Genomic DNA, 18,658 nt, shown 5'->3' on the forward strand with positions numbered 1-18,658 from the left:
AGTCTAGCCAGGATTCAGAAGTCAAATGCCTTTTGTTTCCCTGTACTCTGATTAGTTCTTTGACTACTGGGGGTGCTTTGGACTCCCTCTTTTTTTTTTTTTTTAATCATAACAGACGGCAGAGAAAAAGAGAACAGCAACTTCGGGGTCATGCTCTAGTGTTTGGGCAGATGGAAGGGAGCTGCTTTGCCTTGGGGCAGGGTGGTTGTAATGAAGTGGCCTGTCAGTCTGTAAATAGTGAGGGTCATCTCTTCCATGTGATGGAGGGTATCACATTGCAGTGAAAATGGAAATGTCAATAAAATTAATCTGCCAGCTCTTTGCTGTGGCTTTTCTGCTTCTCTGGTCAAAGAAGGTTGAGGGGGTTTGCAGTGCTAGAGGAAAAGGACAGGTACAGGGGAGCCCGCCAAGCAGACAGGACAGGTTCGAAGGCAAGGGGCCCAGGGCAGGATGTCTCGGGGGCCGCCCCATCCTAGAGGTGGCAGCGGGTGTGGGAAGGGGCTGGTGGATCTATAACATTCCCCGGGAAGCTGCAGAACGGCTCACTCAGGCTACATTGAGCACAGAGTTTATTGTTTTAGGCTTTCTTGGACAAGGTTTTTACTTAGCATGGGATTTATGGCATTTACTGCTAATGAATGTCTATTCTTAAATTACAAAAACCCCCATCTCAGCGCAATTCCCAGATGTCCTTCCAGGACCCTGGCTTCTTAAACACCAGCAGGGAGCATAAACTCTCCACTTCTCTGTTTTCCTCTTTTGTGTGGCTCCAGGCTAATGATGTGCAAGGAAAACACAGCCATCTCTAAAGCCCCAGTGCTGTCCCCGTATTCTTCATTTATTTTGCATTTGATTATGCCACAAGTCGGATCTTGTTTCTTTCCTTTTTTTAAAGTTATTAGTTCAAATATTAATGTAGGGATATGGCATATATTGCTCCTCTTGATTGATGCCTTCCCAAAAACAGGAAGACGTGCTCGTATGAATTTTAAGAAAGTAGGGGTCCTGCAATGCCTTGCCAGAAGAGTTTTTCAGATACATAATTTAGATGCCCTCCAGGCAGGCTTTCAAGGCATTTTTGCTGGAGGGCAAGAAAAAATAACTATGACTGTTAAAAGTAAATGATTTTTGCTAATGCACAATTAATGCCAGAGAAAAGCACAGAAGAGAAAGATGTTGATAGAAACTTCTGACTAAGTGAGCACCCTACCTTGATGTGCATCTTTTTTTTTTTTTTAATGATAATGATCAGTAGTGCAGAGAGCTAAAAGTTTTCATGTCTTTCAGTTGCTGAGTCCAGGGTCATCTGAGGAGTGTGTGAATGTGCGTGCTTAGGGGGTGACAGTCCTAGGCGGGGCTGAGCAGGCAGTGTGTTATGTGCAATGAACAGTGACACAGTTACTGTCACCTATGCAGGCAGCCTAGAATATATAGACTACAGAACATTTAACTTGATTACCCTACAGTATGTGCTCACTCTGGGCATGGAGATGTGTTTTCACCGAATGGGTTTTCTGATGGCGGTTTTCCCACATTGGATTCCATAATTGACAAAGAGCTACTACACTGTGTCAAGAGCACAATTATAATTGAATTAATGATATGGGCGAGTGTGAGACACACAAAATTAACATTTGAAGAGGCCTGGTTTAATTTTGTCTTTTACATATTTGTGTCTCCAATTATACTTTAATGAAAGAGAATATACCCGCTTAATGGATTTCTTTCAACAAGCTGAGCTGAGCTCATCATTAGCTGCTCGTTGTTGTTGGCACCCTTTCTGTGTTGTCTCTAATGTATTTTCGTTTCTTTCTACTAGGGGATGGTTTAGACAACAGTGTAGCTTCACCTGGCACAGGTGACGATGATGATCCAGACAAGGACAAAAAACGCCAGAAGAAAAGAGGCATTTTCCCCAAAGTAGCAACAAATATCATGAGAGCATGGCTCTTCCAGCATCTCACAGTAAGTCAAGATGAAAGAGAAAAATAAGTTTTGTGGGTTTTGCCTTCTCCTAGCAAATTAGATGAGCTCATCCAGACCCTTTTTGAAAATAAGGTACCTGTTTTCCCTTTCTTGAAATCCGATGGCTAACGGAGCAGTTAAGCTTTGCCCACCTATCACCACCCAAAGAGCATCCTGTAGAAAGGAGAAGTGTTTGTTTCTATAGGTCAAAAATGGACTTTATTCCAAATGGTCTAGGGCCCCAAATGGTATATATAAGTAAATGTGTTATTTATGCTAAAAGGTAAGAGAGAGACTTCAGATAATGCAGCTGCCACCAAGGGGAATGGCTGTAAGAAGCTAGTGACTCTGAAAATGTGGCTGATTACACTCTTAATGAAAGCATCTCCTCTAGGCAGCAAAAAAAAAAAAAAAAAAAAAAGCACCTTGCCACGTGCACGTCCAAGCTCATGGTTATCAGGTGCAACTCTAATCACTGAAGCAGCTTGCAAACATGTCTCGTGTTTATATGACAAATGCAGAAGGGTTATAGATGCTGTAATGCCTTTGTTTCTAAGGTAGAGATTAAAGGTTCTTTTGTATCAGTTCAAGTCCATTATCTTATGAGCAAATCCTGTGCACTTCTGGGAAGAGATCAACTACGTGCCACATTTTAAAAGTAATAGTTTATCCTCTTGTTTGCAGTCGGTTTTATGTGTCATTATATATACCGTTGACTCTAAGACTCTTGTGACAAAAAAAAGTACAATATGTGTTTACAGAGGAACTAGCACTCATATTTCCTGTTCATTTGGAAATTCTGGGGCAAGGGGAAAGATGTCAGAGGCTGTTTCTTGCTATAATATTGTTTTCAGGCCATTCTGTTTAGGCTAATGCTTAAAAATCGAGGAGCACATTGAAAGCCGAGGTCTTTGATTATCCAACTTGTGGGTTGCCATACTGAATGACATTAGTTACAGTGTCATGGGTCCAGGACAAGGTTCCACTTTTATTTATGGCAGTGGCTGCTGATCTGCTCTTCTCGCAGAGATACAAAGGGCAAGGGGTGGAGCAGCGGTGGGGAGGGCAAAATGATAGATTCACATTCCTAAATCGGCCATTTTGATGTAAGGACATTAGTAGCAAACTAAGGTGTATCGATCTGGCCTGTGGTGTCAGGATTAGCTGGGAGAACCAACGAGGCTGCCGTGGCAGTGGTTATTCTTGCCTTGCAGCTATGGCCATTTCAAAGGTCAGGGCCCCGTACTGACTGGGCTCAGAGGAATTAGACAGAACATGCAGTCTCTGGGCTGATTACTTAACCAAAGACAAAATAATGAGTCCTAAGCAAATACTGACTAATTGAAAGGGCTGTAAATCCATTACATATTGGTCAGGGATAATCAGGAGTATTTAATCACTTTTATCTATTCAGGAGCACTGAAGCTGCAACAGCAAAGCCCTGAACCTTGCCATGTGGTTATTATTCTCATCATTATCAAAATTACTTCACAGCTGTTCTTTGCTACATCACCTCAGCTGGAGATTTACTAACCTGTAAAATGTTTTTAATTTGGAAGTCGAATGAGTGTGAGGGGAGGGGTTTCTCATTTTTAACTGAAGGTTTGTTTGGTTAGAGTAGCAAGTAAGAAAGGCAGGGTAGGGGCCGGTGGATGGCAGGCAAACCGCCTTCTTCCCACCAGCTCACCTGTCGGGTTTCCTCCCTCTGTCTTCCTTCATGGTCGGCTTTCCTTGGTGGAAAATAAAGACTTGAGCAATTGCAGGCCCAGCAAACGTCTCTGTGTATTTTCACCCCCTCAGTCATCTAAACCAACGGCAGAGAACAACAGAATCTTAGTTCAGCTGCTTTGTTTGCAAACCAGGAAACTCAGACCCAAAAAGGGAAGTGATTGGCTGGAGGTCCAGCTGCCACCAGAACCTAAGCCTTCCTGGTCCCCAACCCTGTGCTTTTTCTCCAACGTTAGGATGACTTTGCTCAAGCTATGATCCCCTTTAACCATTGCATATCCATCTCACAACCTCCGCCCTCAAAACTCTCAGCGCCAAAGGGATGGGGGGCAAATAGGAAGACGCAAAGGGCTCTTTGCTTCACTTGTTTTTAAAAGTTTCCTGCTCGCGCAACCTTTCCAAGTGGAGAAGGCTTTCTTCTCTTTCTCTCTCTCAGCCAACTTTGTCCTTCACCACCAGGGTATTCTAGGCCTTGAGTCTCCCTTGGAGTGTCCAGAGCCCTGCCAGACCTCACCTCCCACCTCCCTATCCTGGATGGAACCCACCATGCACCATGGATACTACAAGAAGTTGTGCGTGGCCGGTGATTCCTAGGCACTCGTTGTGGCTGTGCTATGCCCTAGGTACTAGGTACCTTCTCCCCGGCCCAAGGGTGCTTTCACTTAGATAAACATGCATGAGGCTTTGTGCAAAATTCTCTGTCCAACCGAAAATTTTAATTAACGCCTGTTCATGGAGTGGGGAGAGAAGATTCAAATAGCCTGGCCAGGGGAGTTGGGAAACCAGCACTTCGAGTTCGGTTTCCCTGTGTCCTGACAGAACCTCGGTTAAGTCCATTAAGTTCTCTTGACCTCCCATTTCCCCATTTTTCTAAGGGAACTACATGTTGCAGGCTCCTTTCCCGAGCTCACGTGTTTTGGTTCCACACGGGAACAGTTGATCTGGGCACTGCTCTGTCCCAGCTTCCTGGTCATCTTCTCCTCACAGTCCTCCCCTTCCTTTAGATGTTCCATTAAGGGCTTTATTTTTCTCCTCCCCATGACCTTCTTCCACAACATGTCTCCTTCATTACTCTCCTTCACTGGCTGTGTCTCTCAATCCTCTCTGCTCCCCACCCCCTGCCTTTTCTGCACCTCCCATAGATGTAAGGAAATTTTCCCCGGCTTTCTCTTTGAAAACCTCTTCCATCTTTATCCCCGATGTCACCCCAACTGCAGAGAAGAGGTTCAGTAACTTTGATGAGGATGGTCCTGTAAAACTTCTACTTTCCCATCTTTAATGAGCAGAAAGATTTACTCGACTGTCATTCTGAGTGCAGAAACCAAGAATAGAGATCCCTAACTAGCGACATGTTAATTTAGACCCCTTTTCTTACATGCACTAACAGGCATGAGGAAGTCCTTGGAAACAGAGATGCCCCACTATATTTTTCTGTCATTTAATTAATTTCAACTTTCAAAGTGAAATGTTGGCTCTAGCTCACTGAAAATAGATGTAGTCTAAATTATTATTTCATGTAAATTTCTTTACAAGTGCATGATTCAGTGTGCATTCCTCCATTACTAGTCTCTTTAACATTATTTCAAACTGGTTTGTTCCCTTTTGTGCAGTATGACCTGTTCTTGTATTACAATAATCCCCTGATGTACCCTTTTTTCTTTCTTTTTTTAAAAAGAAGCTAATTGAATTATCTCATTATTTTAATTTGTTAAGCAAATGTATTTTGCATCTCAGGATGTGTTCTTAAAGAAGGGGGCTGCTGAGGCTTTGCCCCCTGAATGGGCCATTGGCCCATTTTGACATTCATGCATTCATTAACTAGCAGAACATAAAAGAACTCTGGTTGTATTTTTTTTTTTTTTCCCAAACACCCAACCAGCATGGAGCAACTTTTTCCAATAAGCCACAGGGGTCTCTCTACATATGTTCTCAACTGCAAGCTATTGTCACCTATTCTGAATACCTCAAAAGGCCCAGAGAAAAAAGAACCCCACCTCAACAAAGGCCAACTGTAGCAATTGTTAAGTCTAGTCTCAATATGACAAAAATCATTAACCTTCAGTTTTATTGGAAGAACAAGTTCCACTATAACTGTAACAGTTAAAACAATCTCCCAAATTCCTGTGTACCATCAGCTTTAGGGGAAAGGGTGATAAACTCACAGCTAATCGATGACATTGAGGAAAAGACTTAAACTAAATCCACAGTGGCATTTTGGGTTTTTTTAACCAAACTATCTGATGAATTGAGGCATTTCTATATTCTGCATTAACACTTAGTCTGAAGCTCAATAATTAGTTTCTAGTTTCTAGCTACTGCTCTCCAAAATGTCCTTTCAACATCACAATAATTTTCAGGAAATAAATCCATAGAAATGTTTAAAGCCTCACAATAATTTTTGGGAAATAAATCCATAGAAAATTTTTTTTTTAGAAATTCAACTAGCAAAAACGTCATGTATACTATTAACCTGGCTTCTATCAGTGGACAGCTCTGCCTGGCTTCTCAGACTAAGAAATCTAGTGAAAATTGAAGAATCTGTTGGAATGTATGTGCTTTTGCTGGAAAGTACCCAATGGCAAAAAAAAAAAAAAAAAAAAAAAACTTAGGGAAATCCTAGGGAAGTATATTCTTTTCACTAACACATGGAGATTATGATATCATAAAAATAAGCCTGCCATTACAACTGTTTTTCTTAACTTCAAAGATAGTTAAAGAAAGAAACAGCAAGAAATAATACCCAGGCTGACGGTTTATTCATAACCATGAAAAACTCCTCCACACCAAAAAGCCCTTAGTGTGCTCAATTAGGCTCTCAGGCACCTCCACTTGCCACCTTCAAGAGCTCCCCTAGTTGTGCTGCAAAGAATATATTTGATCCTGGAATGAAAACAGGAAGTGCTCACACACAAAGACACCACTTGCTCATACCAGTTTCGGACTGAAGTTTTTCTCCTTTGAAAACATGAGGGATAAAGCTCACACTTAGCGGATGTGGGACTTCTTTCAAAGCTATGTGTACAGAATCAGAAACAAATTAATTTTAAAGTGATGTAATATCATGCAGCCTTCTTGAAACTGCAGGTTCTAAAAACTCTGTCCTTTGTTCGTGGCAAAATGCTTTGCCCCTCTCTGGTGGTAAGGGAGCAGAATGAAGCCGACTTGTCAGGTGCTCCCTGATTTCACTCCTTGCCTATTAAAGCTTGTTTTGTGGGATTTTGTAAAGGTCTCTGTTTAGTAATAAAAATGTATTTTAAAGTATATCAACCTACAGAGACAGTGAACCCAGGTTAGGAGTAAATTCAGTTCTGTGTTACATTAGACAAACATTTTTCTTCTCCAACAAGTTCATTAAGACCATCTCATATTTTTTTATTGTACTGTATACATATTTTTGCGTGCACACCACACACACACCAAAGAGAGAAAGAGACTAGACTATTTTGCCTTTTAAGTAGGTCTCTTCATCTTGTTTAGACCTAGATAGTTTCTTTTCTTTTCTCAATAAGGTGATACAGTGTCAACATTAAGAGCACAGGACCTGGAACCTGCAACACAGTTATTTTGGATCTTGAGCATTGAGGTCTCTGTACCTCACTTTCCATATCTGTAGAATGGGGGCAGTTTTTAGAACCAACTTTGTAGGGTTGTTACAAGGATTAAATGAGACAATGTAATGCCTTCAGCTTCATCCCTGGCTCTTGTAATAAGGACATGTTATAACTATACTCCATATTTTAATCTAGTTGTATGGCTACCAGGAGATTTTGATCAGTAGAACTGGGCAACCAAAATTACCACATTCTTTCCTGGGACTGTGTGCAATAAAGAGGCTGGCTTTGAAGAACAAGTCCCACAGACCCCTCAGCAGAAGGGCACATAGTCTAACCTCCTGCTTCTTGAGACATGCAAACATTGGATGGCTGCCCTGTGGTGCTGGGTGATCAGAGAGACGTGGTGCTGGAGCATCCTGCTGAGCTGCCTGCGATGGGGTGGAAGGTAGAGAAGAAACTGGCTGTGCAATATTTCAGAAGGCCTCCTTTTAATAGAGGTGTCGCCCCCTTCTCCATAAGAGTTCTAGTACGAGACCAGAATCTAGAGTCCCCCGCTTGCTCAGAGTACCAGAGTCTGGGCTTTCTGAGAGACAGCACGGTGCAGGTTTTTCTAAAGGGTCCCTGGAAGTAAAATCAGACTTGGGTTTGAGCTCTGTGGTCCTGGGTAAGCTCTTCAACCTCTGAACCTACCTCCATATCTACAAAATGAAAAGACTGAATATGTGCTATGCTTAGCTGGTTAGGTTGCTCTGAGGCTTAGATGTTATGGTTCATTTGAAAACTGTTAGGTGCTGCAGGAATATCAGTACTTGGGTTGTTGGCTGTGTGCTTGGGATTCCAGCAGCTTGAGACCTCTGGTACCTCATGAAATCACTATGGGTGAGAGACATAGGGCTGTCCGCCTTGTTCTTGTTCTCTACCCCAGTGTTACCACGTGTTCATTTCTGTCGGGGTATCCATGGAGACACTGTGATCATGGCTATCATTGGACATCTTTTCAAGGGCCTCGAATGGTTCACTGAATCAGTATTTTGGGGACACTGATTATTTCTACTTGGAAATTAGTGCCCTGATGATTCTGAGATCAGTCTACGTTAATACCAGTTGCTAAAGGCCAAATTAGTACCAAATATAAAATGTTGGCCTTACACAATAAGAGATGGCCTTTCTCACATTCAGAGATACAGATGTGCATGGAATACAAGTGGGGCTTATGGACAGAGAGACGCTTGTGTGGAAGTGACTATTCGGAGTGCACAGCTGAAAACCACCAGCAGAAAGAGCTTCCTGCAGTCATGCAGCAGAGTGAGGCTGCCCATAGCCTTAGCCTCTGCATTGTTTTTCTGCCTGCCAGGAGAAAACATCTGTGAATTATTTGAATGGAACCTTATACTGGAGATCATCTGAATTGGTGTCATCTCTGTTTAATTTCAGGAAATGATGTCACAATGCATTAAATAACAATGCTGGGTGATTTATTTTCCTGTGGACATGCTGTCCTAAGCATTCCTCTTCTCTTGCAGTGTTTCCAATTAACTGTAAGCCTGAGTGTTCTTCCTATTTCATAATGATTTTGAGGGGTGGGGGCGGGAGATTGGGGTGGGAAGAGTAGTAATTTCAGAGGTTGCCGAGGTTCAAAGCTAATGGCACATCCATCATGTTCTTATTGGGACAGGAGGGTTCTGAACGTCAGGGCCGTGATCACCACTGGCAGCCTATAACCGTCTTGGTTTTAAAGAATGTCGAAAAAAGAAAGCCAGAACGTTCTGATCTTAGCTGTCCAAAGAGCCACTAGATAATTTTAATAGCGACCTGCAGACTGTGGCTTCTGCCTTTATCAAAGTTTCCATGCACTCCCTTCTTCAGTAAAGAATAGAGGACATAAGTCAATTCTGTGTGCCATCTGTCGTGGTTTTTACAATTTCTCAAATTAAAGAGACAGGCCAAAAATTTAATGTTATGTTGAATCCTAGGAACTCCTGTGGAAGGAATGAAATTGCCACTAAATTTACTTTGTCTCTCTTAAGGGGGAAAAAGAAAAAAAAGCATGCTGCTGTGTCATAACCTTTTACTTGTAGTTTCAATTTGGCATTTAGAATTGGCTTCTGAGGGCTTCTGCATGTGAAAGCCTGATGTGTTTGGGATTCAGCAGCCTTTGTCCACATACCAAATGATTTTGAGGTAAAGGCCCCAGGACAGCAGCAGCGGCAGTGGCCTTTCATGGGGGGATGAGATGTGGGTTCCCCAGTGCAAAAACATCTGGTAAGGCCTTTCAAAAGTACAGCAGACCATCTCGTTTAAAAAGAAGTTTGACCAAGCTAGACTTAGAAAATTAATTCCCAGATTATGAGCTGCTAGCTGACAGACACATTTTTAAAAATAAGTAACTGAGGGAGAAAATTGAAGAATGAAATGCTTATTAAATTACCATCAAAAAGAAACTAAAATAATTATCAGCTCAAAGTTTAGCACCCAATTTCATAAAATATCACTCTAAGTATAATTGTTTAAAAATACGTTAAAGAATTCAATGAGATGGAGAATTGAGGACCCTTGAATAAAAGAAAATAGAAAGCATGTGCAAATCTGAATATTCAGCTATTTAAAAACTCCAAGAATAGAGTGCCATTAAATGCTGTTTAGTGAAACCCGTGAATATTCATTCAGATCATAGAGAAAATTTCCATTTCTTCATTCCACATGACCACAGTTTGCAAGTGTGTTCCATAGAGAGGGAGTTGTTGGGAATTAAAGTCCACTTTGCCTGGGTTTTGAAAACACTCACTGTCCCTCACCTTTGCTGCAGGATAGGGTTGTAAAGTGACCTTATGATTCAGGATTGATTTTGATTTTAGAGACTGTTATTGTGCAGATTTCAGAGGACTCCTGGAAATGCCCTGCCTTCTCAGTGCTGTCATCTGTTTTTGCAATTTGAAACAGATTATGAAGCGCAAAGATAATATGAACGGGAGCCCGACTGCTCCTGTTAAGAAATAGTGACTTGGTGGGAAACATTAGTTGGTTGAGTGGAATTTGCCATATTACCTTGACATGCTGTGTACCACTTTCTAAATTGATTGGCAGCCGTTGTTTACAGTATGCAGCGTAATCACTGGCACTCTTTAAAGGTGTATTATCTTCTTAAAACATAATAGTAATGCCATTTTCATGCTTTTACATTTGCTATTCATATTTTGAACTGCTAAGTCCCAAATCTGCCAGAACTAATTTAAGTTGTTTTTATCTAATAGTGGATAAGTTGTCAAGTCACAATATAATGGCAGATCATTTTTCTTAAACTATGGTTTTACTTCTTGGTTATAATAGATAACATGAATATTTGTTGACTCTGACTTGATTGTCCACAAAAAGAAGAATTACAACTCAAGTGATTGTTATTGTGGAAATCTGTGGGATTCTTGTCTGTGATGACAAGAAATGAAGAGGATATAATGTAGTTATTCTGAGCATTATAGACAATTAACATGAGCCAGTGATCAGCCCTCTTCCAACCACTCTGCCCTGCAGTTTACTGATACCTGATTTGCCTAACATAGCCGAATAATGGAGATCCACTTTCTAATCCCAGCACCAAATCATGCTGCTCTTCATTTTCATCCTCCAGTTACCATATTATAACTATCTAGACTTCTTGCATTGTTCACCTACATTCACGAGTATTCTGGAATTAATTTTGACTTTGAAATATCTGTTGATTCCATTACTAAAAATTTTAAAAAGGGTAACCCCATAGCTCTGGTCATCCTACCGTTGTAAAATGGCTTATTTCTTACACTGGAACACCTTGTATGACCCTGTCCTAAGCCAACAATCAACAACCCAAGTGTTCTGGGGGTGGTGCTATCCCAGTCTTTCAAAAGAAAAAGGCTTTTATCAAACAAGAAGATGAGAAGGCGGGGTTATTCCCCCTAGGTTTGGTGACATGTTGGAACTCTCTCTAAAAGCAGCCTTACTTTTCTTTCCCTTGGTGAAAAGTTACAGGTTCCATTTAAATGTTTCAAGATACCTGCAGGCTGCTTGTGAGTTGTTACACTTGTTTTAAACTCTGCCTCTCAGTGAATTTAAAAAAAAAAATGGTAAGAATACATGGGCAATATGAGATCATTATTAGTCAATCAGAAGCTCGGTGTAGTTCTTGCCTCATTTTCTAGGAAACTAAGTTGAAGACCCATATGGCAAAAATCCCACCAATTACTTGATGGCACTTGATGAAGATCCCTCTTATTGCTTAATCCTGAAGCTTTTATGTTTGCTGGTGAACCGCTTAAGTGATAATCAAATATGACCACGTGGAAAGGCATCAGTTTTTAATATGACCTTTGTTACCAGTCTGGGAATCCTTTCAAGACAGTTTGAGGACTTTTTTGTTTGTTCGTTTCTTTTTTTGGAGCAAGTTTAAAGGAAAGTGTGATTTAGTTCTCTTTGGTCCTTATATGCCTATACTCTCTTGTCAATGTCCATCCCCTCTTCTGATTTGAAATGTGTATATAATCAGTTAAATAGAAAGAGGATGCTTAAATCCTTCTGAATCTATGGTTGGGTGTGATTGGAGGAGACAATGAAAATGTTTAGAATTCATAAACAAATCGATGTTTTCCTTCCTTTAGATAGTGAGGACAATCTGTTAGTTCTTTGTGCTCTATAAAAAACAAACAAACATTTGAGGGCAGGGAGAAAGAAATTCCTACTGTTTATAAGACTACAGAGGAATTCCCTTGGTGGCTCAGCAGTTAACAAACCCAACTAGGATCCATGAGGATACGGGTTCGATCCCTGGCCTCACTCAGTGGGTTAAGGATCTAGCCTTGCCATGAGCTGTGGTGTAGGTAGGTCGAAGACGTGGCTAGGATCCCGCGTTGCTGTGGGTGTGGTGTAAGTTGGCAGTTGTAGCTCTGATTCGACCCCTAGCCTGGTAACTTCCATATGCCACAGGTACAGCCCTAAAACAAACAAACAAACAAACAAACAAAAACTATATAAATATACCAGGGATAGCAGAGTTGGACCGATTTGAAGTTACTTGACCAGCGTCCTTGTCTCAACTCAGCCTTTTGCTCTCTGAGTTATCTTGGGCAAGTCAGTTCATTTTCTAAGTGCTGATTTTCTCATCTCGTGGTTTTGAGGGTTAGCTGAGATTAGAAATAGCCCTTGGAAAAGAGCAGGATGCTCTGCAAGTATAAAATGTTGTTTTTTTTTTTTTTTTTTTTTTTTTTTTTTTTTTTTTTTTTTTTTTTTTTTTTTTTTTTTTTTTTTTTTTTTTTTTTTTTTTTTTTCTTTGATTAGTATAATCGCTTAACAAGTAGCAGGAGCACATGGCCGTATAAAAGTACCCGGATGTAAACTGACAAAACAACCCGAATGTTCTATCATTCGTTAACACTGCCACGAACTTGTTTAATTTTCATATAATGCACTGAAGTAATTAATTTGTTCTGTCTTAGCTCCATGAGACTTGAGGTTGGATATGGATGAAACACTCTTCAGAGAAAAATATTGTACTTGTTTCTCTGGACCTAAGTCTGTTGTGGAATGAGGATGAAATCCTACAGTCAGCATGATATGCACAAGGAAAAAGGGCACAAGATCTTATGCACCATTAATACTGTGGCCCTAGTGTTATTGGTAGCATGAGTCTAAGTAACTTAGGAAATTGCACAAACTCACACCTCAGAGAAGGGGCTAAATGATAGCAAACTAACCTCACAATGAACTCATTCCTTCTGGTGTTGTTACAGCTTTGGAATCAGCTCCTTGGAGAGTTGGATATCTCTGTTCTTTGTCCGTAAACTTTTGTCCTGAGAATTAATCAGTTCACCAGCTTTTCATCCTGGCCAAGCTGGCGAGGATGAGCAGCTTTACATCTCTAAAATGGCAGTCTCAAAGGCCCACTCTAAAGAAGGTGGAATCCTCTGAGAGACACAGAATTATCTCATTGCAGCCAGAGACTAGTAGGGTTATTGTCATTATTATTTGAAGATAGTTTCAACCTGGATGCTAAATCAGGCTGCATTTGATTCTATGTTCAGAGATTTGTGGATGCTACAGCTCTTAAGACAGAATTCTCTTTGGCTGAAGCCTAGACTAGGTGTGGGAGAATAATGGGAAAAACTTTGTAAGGTATATTGAGACCTTAGGTTTAGACACATAAGCCAGATATCTGGGTGGGGGGTCCTCTGCAGACATTAGAAATGATGAGACTGCAATTTGAGAGTTTGGGCTGCTCTTTGTAGAAGGAGTGCTTGAAACCATGGCAAAGGTAAGGAAGGAAGCAAGCTCAGAGAGAGGGGATTTGAGAATAGAAACTTTAAAGAAAAACTGCATTTAAAGGGAAGAAGAGAGAAAGTAATGAACAGAGATAAAGAAATCAGACCAGTAGGAGTGTAATCAGATCATATGAAGAAAGAAGGAGTTTCAAAGTAGAGGAAGTAGATTCTGCAGAAAGGTCAAGGACAATGGTATTGACTAAAAATAAACCTGTGGATTTGGCACTTGGGAGTCAGGGTCTAGCTTTGAAGTCCAAGGATTGAGGAGTGAGCAGGCAAAGCTGGAAGGGCACAAAGGAAGAAGAGAGGACCATGGGTGGGAGAGGCACCCTTTACTGGCAGGGGTGGAATGGGTGGATCAGCTGTTGCGCCAGCTGTGGGAAGGGATCCAGGACAGAGGGACTGAGATGTAGTGTAGGGGGTGAAGGTCAGGGTAGGGTCGGGGTGGGGTCGGTGTTTGAATGAAGAGAATTCATTGAAGAGAATGACAGTGGATAATGCAAGGTTCAAGAAGAAGAAGCCAATGAAGGTGGGGTCAAAACATAGGTAGGAACTGGGTAGGAGGCAGACACGGTTTGTAGAGTAGGAAGAAGGCTGAAGGAAGGAGGAACTGTGGAGTGTCATCCAGGGCAAAGTGGGAAGGCACCTCAGGGCAGCCTGGAGCAAAGAGGGCCAGGCTGGAATGGACCTGCTCCACTTTATTGTAGATTTCTTAGGCAGAGCTCAGGTACCTGGGAGCATGAGCATAAAAGCAGACAACAAGAAAAACCTAAGCCTGGAACTGACAGCCTGAATGAGAGGGAGGGGTTTAGTTAGAGAATTCTTTAAATGGCTGATGGAGTAAGTCAAAATTCCCATGAGATATTCTTTCCTTGGATTGTGACTGAAAAAGGATTCTGTGGTTCATTTGAATAATGAAACAGTTAAGAAAAGTCAAGATTTTTTTGCAAGAGAAAAATGAGAGAGGAGGTCTTGCACTGAGTATTATTAAAATAGATTATAAAGCTACCAGGAGTGGCACTGGGTAAAACAGGCAGAATGATCATTTGATCAAGATAAGAGTACACAAATTAATATGAATATATGGAGATATGCATTAATTTTAAGGGCCTCACTTCAAATCAATTGAGGAAAAAAAGAATTCAATAAATATTTTTTGGTTAGTGGTTTAACTGTTTTTGAAAAAACAATCAATACTCTCCATCAAAATAAAATAAGTCCCATGTTTAAGTGTTTTTTGAAGTAGATTTAACTATTTCGCTTTCCTTTATTTAATGAAATCCCTTCAGAGCATCAAGAAAAATGTTGATAGATTTAATTAAACAAAAATAAAAATTAAGAGTTTGTGAATGTCAAGAAAACACCATAAAATAAAGGCAAATATTAAACTGGTAAAAACTATGGACAGCATCATATAGCATGCAAAGGATTAGTGACCTTAATAAATAAGTTCTTCAAATCAATAAGGAAATAAAATGCAGTGAATAAAAAGGCAGAGAGGAATAGGTCTATTCACAAAAGAAGATATTCAAATGGCCAATAGGCATTTGAAAAAATGTTCAAGGTAATTAGTAACTGAATCAATTTTTAAATCAGTAAGAAAATATTTTTTCTATGAAGTAAAGAAAAACTAGTGTTCACTGTTCATATTGGATACCTACCTTGAAAATGACTACAAATAGTAACTTAGTCTTTCTGGAATTTAAACTGATAATATGTATTACTCATTGTGGTCTTATCCTTTGATCCAATAATTTAGTTTCTAGGCATTTATGATAGAGAAGTAGTAAGAAGCCTATGTAAAAATAAAGCACAATTGTGTATAAATATATTATTTATGACAATAAAACCTGGAATATTCTGTAATATCCTATTATAACAGTGGAATATTGTGGAATATTACATAATCATGAAAATGTATATTCTCAAAAACATATATATTTGAGATATGGAAAATCTCTTAATATCTTACCAGGTGAAATAAAACAGATAAGGCAGTGTGCATCATATGATCACAGTTTTATAAAAGAAAGTATTTAAAGATATATGCCTAGAACAACAAATGAAAATGTTAACATGATTTATCTTTGGGTGGTGACATCTAGGTGACTTTTTTACTTTCTTCTTTATAATTATCCATATGTTTTACATTGTCTATCAAATGTGTGTTGTGTTTGTGATACAAGACAATACATTTTATTTTAGTAAAGAGCCATGCTGGGTAGAGGGCTAATAAAGTGTGACAATACAGTGGGAATACAGGAAGCCTACTGGGAGGTTGCTAGTCCAAATGAATATTAAGAGGAAGAACAGAGAAGCAGGGAAGAGCATTTTAAGGTCTGTGATCTTGGAAATGTAGCATCTCTGCTTGATGAAATCCAGGGCTGGGGAAGTAGAGATGGATGACATTGAAATAAGAGAAGCAAAACATTAGAAATGTTTTTACTGCCTGCCTTTCTTTCTTTCTTTCTTTCTTTCTTTCTTTCTTTCTTTCTTTCTTTCTTTCTTCCTTCCTTCCTTTCTTTCTATCTTTCTTTCTTGCTTTCTTTTTTTCTTTCTTTCTTTCTTTCTTTTTGTCTTTTTAGGGCCACACCCACGGCATATGGAGGTTCCCAAGCTAGGAATCTAATTGGAGCTGCTGTTGCTGCCACCCTATGCCAGAGCCACAGCAACGCCAGATCCAGCCATGTCTGCCACCTGCACCACAGTTCACAGCAACACCAGATCCCTAACCCACTGAGCAAGTCCAGGGATTGAACCTGAAACCTCATGGTTCCTAGTTGGATTCATTTCTGCTGCACCAAGGCAGGAACTCCGCCTTCCCAGTATATGCATATTGAATCATATGATCACAGTTTTAAAGTAGAGGCAAGTGTTAGGGGGGTGAGGAAGATTCTAGCAGGTACAGAAACCTTTGAGGAAAATAGAGGTGGCTTAGAGGTCCACATTATTCACCACAGTGGAGAGGAATAGCAGCAAATGCTGTGACCTTCATGAGAAGAGTGGGTGGAAAGTTTTAGGTTAGGCTCTGAGAGCAGGGAGTGAGAGAGATAAAGGGAAAGACAACAGTCTGACTTCTCTTCACAGATTCCAGAGGGACTGGAAGGAGGGAAAACGGGTGGCTTTAGCAAAAGAATGTCTTAGTTCAGTCTGCCGTAACAAATACCACAGACAGGGTCGGGGCAGGGGTGGGGGAGGCTTAAACAACAGAAATATATTTTCTCACAGTTCTGGAGGCTGGGAATCCAAGATCAAGATGCTGGCAGCATGGGTGTCTGGTGAGAGCTCTCTCTCTGGGTTGCAAATAACTGCCTTCTTATGCATCCTCGCATGGCCTTTCTGTAGTGTGTGTGTGTGTGTGTGTGTGTGTGTGTGTGTGTGTGTGTGTGTGTAGAGAGAGAGAGAGATCTTTCTCACTTCCTCTTCTTATAAGGCCGCCAATCCTATGAGATTAGGACCCCACCCTGATGACCTCATTTAACCTAAATTATGTCCTAAAAGCCCTGTCTTCAAATACAATCACAATGGGGTCAACATATGAAGTTTGCGGGGACACAGTTCACACCATAGCAGAGCTTCTTAGTGATCTTTCAGGATAAACTCCAGTTTCAAAAAGTCAAGGATATGGAAGCTATGTTTGTAGAAAAGATCAACGTTATTTTTATTCCGTGACACAGAGGTGAGGAAAAGGGCAAAGGGAGTCAGTTAACTTAGGATGGGGAGACAAAAACACAGGACCAGAGTGCCAAGAGTTGGGCTATGAGGGCCTCGGCTTATAAAGCTCTCTAGGATATGGAGGAAGATTGGAGTAGAGAAACCACCATAACAAGCCCTAAAATGTTTCCCCAGATTGCAGCAAAGAAGGTGTGGGGACAACTACTCATTCGGCTAAAAGAAACCACAAACTGAGTTCTTATTTTGATCATGCTCAAGGTTTGTTTGATCTAGCTGCTTTTCCTTGGAGTTCAGTTTTACGTATGCTTCGGCGCCCCCAACCAGCTTGTATTATGTTCAGGACTTTTTTCCCCTGTCTTTCTTTCCCTCCTTCGGTGTTTCGATCGGGGAGGGGCAGGCCTGGCTCCCTCCCTGGCTGGTCAGGCTGTGCTCTTGACCCTTCCTTAGGACCTGTGATTAATACGCGCTTTGTAGTGGGGACTTGGCCAGCCCCAGGCTCCACAGGACGCGATTCATAATTCACAGAGAGCAGGAGGAGCAGGGTCTTTGTGGTGGCTTGTTTGCTCTCTGCCTCACAGAAAGCAATGCGTTCTGACCTTCACTGTTATCTAATCAGGAAGTAGACAGTCCTGGCGTGTGCTTGAGTCCTCCTAGGGCTCTCGACAACTGTAAATTATGTTCTAGCTCCCCGGATCTGGGGCATGCCACACTTTACATTACTATTGTGGATCTTAAAATAAACAGCATTGCAAGCTGTTTATTTTGGTGTTACTATGTATGCAATTTTGAAACAGTGGTTACTTAAACAAATGTCTCTGTTCCCACAGCACTTGAAAGCCAGTGTTTGCTCCTGTGGTTTTGGGTTTTGTCACTTCTGTTTGGATTATAGTTGAAATCCATGCTGTGAGCGATTGGAATGGACCTGGCGGCACCTAAGAGGGGACCCGTTGTTGGGTCCTGCCCTTCACTGCGTGCAGCCACCTTCCCTCCTCCCCATACTCCCCCTACCCTCCTTAGGGCCATAATGCACAGGCACAAACCTGAGGCTCTTCTTTTCTCCATGGGGCGCTCAGTGTTTATCCCTGTGAGTCATCTGGAGGGTCCTTTTAGTTCCTGGATGCTGTGCAGTTTAACTAAATAAGTGGTATCTGTGATGATTCTGTAACAAAATACTACTTACTCCCAAATGCTCATTTAAGATTGTCATCCATGTGCTGTGGATACAGTGCCTATTATATTGACACAGCTGGGGCAAGATGAATGAGAGAGGGAGCAGTGGGCAAAATATATGTAACTTTTTTCTTTCTTTCTTTCTTTCTTTTTTTTTTTTGCTTTTTTAGGGCTGCACTGTGGCATATGGAGGTTCCCAGGCTAGGGGTTGAATTGGAGCTGTAGGTACTGGTCTACACCACAGCCATAGCAATGCAGGATCCTAACCCACTGAGCGACGCC

General features: G+C 41.0%; 1 protein-coding gene across 10 annotated transcripts in view; it reads left to right on the forward strand.

The window, feature by feature from the left end:
• MEIS2 (Meis homeobox 2) overlaps positions 1 to 18,658 on the forward strand; it is a 209,372-nt gene that overhangs the window by 63,048 nt on the left and 127,666 nt on the right. For all 10 annotated transcript variants that reach the window (XM_021098059.1, XM_021098046.1, XM_021098074.1 and 7 more), the window contains one exon: positions 1,820 to 1,965. In XM_021098059.1, the coding sequence (XP_020953718.1) occupies positions 1,820 to 1,965 (146 nt within the window). The remainder of the gene's footprint in view (positions 1 to 1,819; positions 1,966 to 18,658) is intronic.

The sequence above is a fragment of the Sus scrofa genome, chromosome 1, assembly GCF_000003025.6.
Source record: "Sus scrofa isolate TJ Tabasco breed Duroc chromosome 1, Sscrofa11.1, whole genome shotgun sequence".
Taxonomy (NCBI): domain Eukaryota; kingdom Metazoa; phylum Chordata; class Mammalia; order Artiodactyla; family Suidae; genus Sus; species Sus scrofa.